This window comes from Sinocyclocheilus rhinocerous, unplaced genomic scaffold (assembly GCF_001515625.1).
Source record: "Sinocyclocheilus rhinocerous isolate Xijiao unplaced genomic scaffold, SAMN03320098_v1.1 scaffold484, whole genome shotgun sequence".
Lineage (NCBI taxonomy): Eukaryota > Metazoa > Chordata > Actinopteri > Cypriniformes > Cyprinidae > Sinocyclocheilus > Sinocyclocheilus rhinocerous.
The window spans coordinates 1075799-1084002 of record NW_015658063.1 but is presented as its reverse complement, the minus strand read 5'-3'; the positions used below and the strand labels follow the sequence as shown (position 1 = coordinate 1084002).

Here is an 8204-nt window from a genome sequence, read left to right as displayed (position 1 = left end):
CCTCAGCAAGGGGGGGGGGGGGCTAAAAAAAGTCTTACAGTTATTTAAATTAGTTATATGTAACATAATCTTAATCAAAATGCTTTTGAGTTGAAAACATATTTTTGAGTTTATTTTTGTAACAACAGAAGTACCAGAAGTACACATTCAAAAACCTTCTTGAACAAAATGGGGTCTTGGAGTCAAAAAATTTAGAAGAAAATCTGACAAAATGAATCTTAATGAGATATATGCATTTGATATTTGCAGTTTTATATAGGAAAACAGACCCAAAGTTTTGATGACTCATCCTGCACTACACTGATTTGGTCTAATCAAATCCTCCCTAGTATGAGAATGTCCCGCCCCCTGACACAGCCTGCAAAAGTAAGTGGCAAATTTAAAGGGATAGTAAACCCAAAAATGGGTTTCACCCTCATGTTGTTTCAAACCTTTATGACTTTCTTGAGTAGAGTCAAAATAACATTGGACTCCATTGACTTTCACTGTATGGACAAAAATAGAAGCACAAAAGTTTGGAACAACATGAGGACCCTTTAATACTTTTGACATAACTAAAGGCTAAAAATATGGGTTGAGCTCACATGTGTTTGTATAAGCCAAGGGTCTCTCAGTTTATTTACACTAGATCATATACGTGCTATGACCTGGCCAACAGTGTCACAGTTTGTGTTACTCAGCAGTGACTCTCAGCTCAGCCCACCAGCTGAACCTGGCCAAGGAGGGGGCAGAGTGCTATGAAGTTGTGCTAAGGAAATGGAGGAAGCTGTCAAAAGGAAACGAAACTCCTGTCCGACTCCATTTTGTTGTGGTTCCCGAATATGATTCACTGGTTCTAAGACTGCCTCTGGAAAAACTGGCAAGTGGGTGACAGCGGATTGCTCAGTCAGAGTGAGAAACACACCCCAGCTTTTTACTGTTACTTTTTACTCATGCAGGCTTACTCAAAACATCAAACAACTGCAACGTCAGGTTATGAGAGCTGTGGGATATTTATGAGACAAAGTCATATGTTTAGGTTAAAAAGCCGGCGTCTCATTTCTTACTTTCACCATGGTTAACACGTTAGCAAAGACTTTGATTTTTTTGAAGAATGTCCCTTATGCTCACCAGGGTTGCATTTGTTTGATCAAAAATACAGTAAAAACTGTAATACTGTGAAATAGTATTACAATTTAAAATAACCGTTTTATGTATTTTAATATATTTTAAATTTGTATTTTTTCCTGTGATGGTAAAGCTGAATTTTCAGCATTATTACTCCAGTCTTCCGTGTCACATGATCCTTTAGAAATAATTCTAATATGCTGATTTGGTGCTCAAGAAACATTTCTCATTAACATCAATGTCAAAAATAGTACTGCTCAATTTTTTTTTTCTTGGGATTCTTTGATGAATAGAAAGTTTAAAAGAGCATTTATTTGAAATAGATTTATTTTTAATAATGTAAAGGTCTTTATTGTCACTTTTTGATCAATTTAATCCATCATTCTGAATAAAAGTATTGATTTTTGATTGAAACGTACTAAATCCTATGTCTCTTTGTCGTGTCGTCTGTGTGCCACAATATGCACATCCAATGTTCTGTGTATGAAACATTGTACATTTAATTGTGATTCAGAAAAGAGGTTTATCTGACACCATGATTAAAGTCAATGAAAAATGCATCAGCGTTAGTCTCGATGAATAATGCAGAGAAACAGAATACTTTGATATGATAATAGGTCAAAATATCAATTCGGGTCTGAATATGCATCTTTTTTTTAAACTATGGATTAAATATCCTTAAAAGGCTTTCTTATGTTTTGTACCATCTTATATTTTGTTGTGGAGAACAGAATCTATTTAGTTGTTTTGAATTGACACCACTTAAAAATGTTTTGACTTGTAGATGGGTGGTAACTTTATCAGTCATTATCATTACTTTAATAGATCTCTACTGTGGCTTTTCTTATTGGGATAGTTCATCTAAAAAAAGAAAATTCTGTTGTTCATGTCATTTCAAACGTATATGATTTTCTTTCTTCTGTGGAACAAAACTTTTGACATTTTATTTTAATTAGATATTTTCACCAGTGACTAAGTTTCAAAAATGCTCAAAAAGCCAGTTCTTTTCAGTAAACGATTTACAATTCAGAAAGAATGATTTGTTCATGTTCGTTCTGACTTTTGTGTCCTGACAAGAAAAACGTCTCCGTTATCTCAGCTCCAGATTGAGTACAGACTGATGCAGTGCTCCTCTAAATGTTTCAGTTGGGTGACATCATTAGACCTGATGTACGTAGTATTTAAATTGTGTAACACTAGAGCCCTCGGGCCTCTGAGTACAGATAAAAAAGTTAACCTTGGTGCTGAATTTCGTATTGTTGGGTCAATGTGTGCTACTAACTCCTTGTGCATCAAAATCACATGTTGAGCTAGATCAAGTTGACCCTTTACATCAGTCTCTGAGGTGCTTACTAAGGTTATGAACAAACCCCTAAGCCTAAGTATTAAATCTCAATATAACATGTCTTCTACTGGATATGAATGATACATCAAATGGTCAGAAATCTCATTGAAGGAGAAACACGAGTCATACAGAGATGTGAAGAGACGTAGAGGCATATTCATGCAATTTACTATTTTAGTATTTATAGAAAAAATTGAAAACTTTAATTTTTATATTTTCAGTTTTTGTTTTAATTGTAATAATTTTGTCATGTGTTTTCATTTTTTTTATATATATTTATTTTTATACTTCAACTTAAACCTATTTTTTTTAGTTAGTTGCCAAAATAACATTTTCATCTAACATTTATATTTTATTTTATTTCAAGTTTATTTCAATTAACAAAAACTATTTTTAATAGTTTTAACTTTTCAGTAAACAATCACAGCGTTGCTTGAAGGTTGGTACTCCAACCTAACAACCAAGCAACACATAGCCAAGAAACCATTCTAAATCTCTGGTAAGCATTTGGCGTCAAACGCTACTTTTTCTTCAGAAAAGTAAAAGTTTCAGTTCTGTAATGCAACTATCTACTAGTTGATTTATGGAAAACAGAGAGTTCTTCGTCTATATAAAAACACTATTTATGGTTTTCCCCTCTCAAAGGTCTTGGCTTTTCAACTGCCTCCACTGTTTGTGTTTTTGGCTCGACAGCACTTTTTAAACTCCACTAGTTTATTGATACACCTGCAGACATGTCCAGACATGCTGGAACGTGTTGACCTTTGTGCATCTGTCATTTATTTCCAACTTCCTCTCAAATATCCTTGTGTTTCGCATGACTAAAAACAATACAGAGAATACAGAGAGTTAGGGGTGGAAACTTTATCATGATTATGAACAACAAATTTTCCATTATATAAAGTATTTGTCAGTGATATTCTTTGAGATAACTCTCACATAGATTGTAGAGCCCCCTGACATTGCTAAGACTGGTTTAGTGAGTCAGAGATACAGCACAGAGGTGCGTTTCATGAGCGGCTTGTGTTTGGACGTGACTGCAGCACTCCTTTTCCTCTTGATTGCAGTGGAAACAGATGGCTCTGCCTGATACCGCCCACTGGCAACCAGAGATCAGCACCCTTTCTCTCTCAAATACAAGAGATCAGTGTGCCACACTAAGGCCCTTTGCGATGAAGCTCCACAGCACTGTTGGAAATACAAAAATGACCATAACAAAACATTTGCCAACAAAAAAAATGATATTTTACTTGATTACCCATGACTGCACTGGACATCAGCCATAATTGTTGATAAGCCAGTCAGGCTGCTGTGGAAGGTTAAAATCGAAGGCTTTCCATGACTACAAGCAAGTTCGTGGCAGAAATCCAGATTGTTCAATGCTCTGTGTGAATGATTGCCTGGCTTGCAGGGGCATTGTTTAGTGTGTCTGCCCATGCAGCCCATTTTGACAATAATTTACGGGGCCGCTCTTTACTTAGAGATGCACTCGCAACAGTGAGCATGGACCACTTAGTGACAACATTAGTTGAGAAGAGAGAACCTGGAATACAACAATTTTCAAATTTTAATTGAGCTCCTAAACGGGTAAGGAAATTTGGGGTAACCCATCATCACGGCGATACCAAGACAACATACTAAATAAATATTTTATTGATTTTTGTAGATGGTTTTGGAAGTCATATTAACACTCATGGCTTGTTGAGATTGACTTTACTGTTTTTATGTTTTGGGTCTCAGAGATCCTAATCATGCAAGTGGTAAAAATAATCATTTAAAATACAATTTTCCCTTTAAATTTTCACTCTAACCTATTTATCTAACACAAAACTTATTTGACAGCTATTATTAAACTTATATATATATATAATTTCAATTGTATTGTTAATCCATTCTGTATGTATATATGTATATACTGTATGTATACATGTATATATATAATTTACATTTTATAATGAATCCATTCTGACAAAATTTACATTACAAGTTATGATGTATCAAACTGATACTTAAATATATTTTTAAAACTATCAAACCAATAAATGTGCTTCTCAGAGAAACTTTAGTAGATTCATTTTGGAGCTTATGTAAAACCTCTGACTCAAGAGCCATTTTAGCTTGTTCATTTTTGCTGCCCATGGTGTGGAAGCTGACGGTAAAGATGTGCTAATTAAATGATCTTATCTGAATGAGGATGTACAATCACCTGCTGTTCTTTTCTAGTGACTCAGTTGTGAAAGACTCATTCTTACTCTCTATCCTACCCATACTTGTACTTTTACGTTTTTTACTTACTGTTACTATTCTACATGTGTGTAGAGCGGTAAACCGGGGTGAATGTTTTGGCACGTAGATTAATATCTCTCAAGAGTGGTGTGGAGGCAAAGACTGGGGAGAGGCAGAAGAGAGGTGAACTGAACCTGAGGTGTGGTATACTGTTGATTCAATCTGAGGACTTTAACAATAACTTACTGCACAGACAGGTGGGAACTTCCCTGTTGGTGTTGTTTAAGAAAAGTTTCATACATGAAAAAGAATCTCATTCTCTTTAAGAAACTGTTCTGGTTTGCTTCCAAGTAACAGATTTAACCAGGTGCCCAGGTTAAAATAAAATTTTAATAGTTTTTAATTGTTAGAAACGTAATCTAGGTCTGGACTTAAGCTGTCTCTGGAAAACCTCTTGAGCCTGGCCGAATAAATTGATATCCTCTCTATAATAAAATATTATATTAAGAATCAAAACCTCAGCAAAAGAGATAAAAAAAGGCATTTATGTGTTTTCGATTAACACTTCACTGGCCTTTTTCAGTTATGAAATATGTCATTTTATTGGACAAATCTAACATTCACAAAATTTCCAACAACAACTAAACAAAGCTTTTTTTTCTGCAAGTACATCAGTTCCAAATGGTAGTTTGATGGCACTTTGGCCCAAACAACTTCAGGTCATTGATTTTTGACCGTAGATCTACTCTGTTTAGGATTATTCATGTGTTTTTGGAAGCATTTGTTCAATCTTAAGCTGACACACTATTGCTTTTCTTATGTTGGATTTGTGACTCATCATATTGTCACTCTCACAATTCTCACCTTTTTAATTGCCTACTGATGTAGTGAACACCTTTTGAAATGATTTTGTTGAACACAGAGCTCAATTCACAGGGCCGGGACCAAATTATAATGTTGGACCCCAGCCTCCATACATTAAGAAGCATTGATTTAGTAGGCTTCCTCTAGTCCCAGGGCCTGGGACAATGTTCCTGGTTGTTCCCCCCTGATGGCAGCTCTGTCTGGACTCCCTTTATAAGAAAGAGTAACAAATAACAAAGAGTACCACACTCCATAAGCATGGATTTATGAGGGCCAAATTCTTGCGCAGTAGGTCTATAACTAATAAATCTCAATTACCTTTTAAATTAGATCCATAGAAACGTTTTTGGTTTAAGAAAACAGTCTAATTTTAGAAACCTGTGTCCTTGAGGAAACAATAGTCAAATTTCAGTTTGTGTTACTGGGAAAGGCCCTTAGTCTCATACCTGATTGTGACTGTATGAATTTAACCACTGAACTCACATGACCTCTTTTACAGAGATGACCATCTTTGTAAGTTCACATCTTTTTCAACAAATACAATGTGGGTAATTCCCAGGAAATTATGCCATTTGTGCCTGAATGACTTACTAGAGATGTAATGAATAGAATACTGAACTTTTGACTTTGACACATTTCACACTGATTACTGTAGTGTGAAAAACAACAACATAATTTTGTGTTTTTCACTGAAGTATCAGTTAATAAGCTTATCCTAATTTATCACTGTTAAAATGTAATGGGTTAAATGGAATTGTATCTTATATTGTAGCTTAATTGTAGCTTTTACTAAAATTAAAATGCCAGATGCATTTTCAAAGAAGCAACATTTGTCTTCGTCCTTTTTTTTTTTTTTTTTAAAGAAAAATATTGTTTTTGGCACAATGCACAAGAATACTGGTAGGAAAAAAATGAAGTGTGGTGCAATGATAGTTGCTCAGGGTGGGCGCAAAGACGTTTTAGCAATGATCTTCAACCCTAAAACATTTAGTATGTAACAGGACTGGCGCACAACACATAGCTTTAGGGTTCGTAAATGATACCTATTCCTACTTGCAAAGCCGGTAACCACGTGGATTGAGGTAGTAGTTTACAAATGAGTCATTGAATGAATGAATGAATGAACAAACAAACAAATAAATAAAAAGCACTAATCTGATTATTTGTTGGACTGCAGCCCTTTATGGTGGTTCCCTCAATGTCAGTGGTGGTTCAGCAGTAACCTTTTTCATATTAAATTAATATTAAAAAAAATAAATATTAAAAAATAAATATAAATATTTAAATAATATGCAATAAATGATTTAAAATATTTATATATAAAATAATAAATTATAAATGTGTATTAAGTAAAACTATTTATAAATATTTTAATTCACAAAAAAATTAAAAATTAAAATGTAGTTGAGTTTGTTTCTTCTTTGGAACTGATTTGGAGAAATGTATCATTACATCACATTCTCACCGATGGATCCTCTGCAGTGAATGGGTGCCGTCAGAAGGAGGGTTCAAACTGTTGATAAAAACATCACGATGATCCACCAATTAATCCACAGAATAAACAAAATCTACTGTACATTTTAGATTGACTGCAAATTAAATTTTTTGGGTGAACTATTCCTTGAAAATTGTGTGAAATAAATGAAATGAACTTTCTTTTTATTGCTATGAATTAGGTCAAAATTATTGCAAGTCTATTTATAATTTTACATATACATATATATATATATATATACATATACATATATATATACACACACACATATATATATATATATATATATATATACATACATACATGTTGATCAATACAATGTGATGTGTGTCCTCACAGATTTCTTCATCATGGCCAATCAGCATCTACCACTGTCTCAGGAGACTTTAGCTCAGTTCAATCGCTCCATGTCCACAGAACCAGGTGCTTCGGGGCCTCCAAGGCGACGTCTGGGCTCTATCTCCACTCGCCGAAGCTCCAAAGACCAGCCCCACCACAGACCCCTGTTTCTCAGGAGCATGACGGTTCCTTCATCCGAGTTATCGTTCTTGAGCCCCAACGTCAGCAATTCTCACATCTCCATGGGCAAGCGGTTCTCATTCGCAGGCTGGCACCAGGGAGGAAGAGTGAGCTTCTCTGGACTATACCTTCAACAACCCATCCAGGAGGTGTATGTGGAGAACACCTACAGAATGGGACCAGAACCAGGGTGCCATTTCAGTGCCAGCAGGACCCAGCAGATCTTACAGGCCATTTTGGATAGTTATTTGGAAGGTGTGTGTTACAGTCCTGATAGTTGTAGCCAGCTGTGTCAGATGTTAGCAGATCTAGTTCTCAGTAAACTAAAAGATGTCAATCCACCACGATATAAACTCGTGTGCCAGGTGGTGGTCGGGCAGAGTGGTAAACAAGGTATAAGGATGGCCAGCCGTAGTCTGATGAACCCCAACACTGACAACTACACATCTGCTGTTTTCCATAATCACTCACTGTTTGCGGTGGCTTTAGTACACGGCTTGTACTTTGAATGAAGGCTAAATCAACAGCCCTTAATAGGTGTACACAATGCATGCTTAAAAAAAGTGAATAATATTCTCTTTAAAGATTCAAACTAAGGCTGCATTTATTCGAGTAAAAACCGTAATATAGTGAAAAATATCATTACAA

The 8204-nt window shown here is 35.3% G+C and overlaps 1 protein-coding gene across 3 annotated transcripts; it reads left to right on the top strand.

Moving 5' to 3' along the window:
- Positions 1-3967: 3967 nt before the first annotated feature.
- Positions 3968-8196, top strand: LOC107722065 (tctex1 domain-containing protein 1-like). Of its 3 annotated transcripts, none has more exons than XM_016530286.1 (3): positions 3975-4039; positions 4806-4877; positions 7377-8196. In XM_016530286.1, exon 3 carries the CDS (start codon positions 7388-7390, stop codon positions 8066-8068), a length of 681 nt encoding a protein of 226 aa, XP_016385772.1. In that variant the 5' UTR covers positions 3975-4039; positions 4806-4877; positions 7377-7387; the 3' UTR covers positions 8069-8196. The 3 variants fall into 3 exon arrangements, with proteins under 3 accessions (XP_016385771.1, XP_016385772.1, XP_016385770.1); XM_016530284.1 differs by having other exon boundaries at positions 4806-4935; XM_016530285.1 differs by lacking the exon at positions 4806-4877 and having other exon boundaries at positions 3968-4039.
- The last annotated feature ends 8 nt before the right edge of the window (positions 8197-8204 follow it).

Coding starts and splice junctions, on each gene's coding strand:
- LOC107722065 (XM_016530285.1), top strand. CDS start 7,388: ATGGCCAATCAGCATCTACCACTGTCTCAGGAGACTTTAGCTCAGTTC.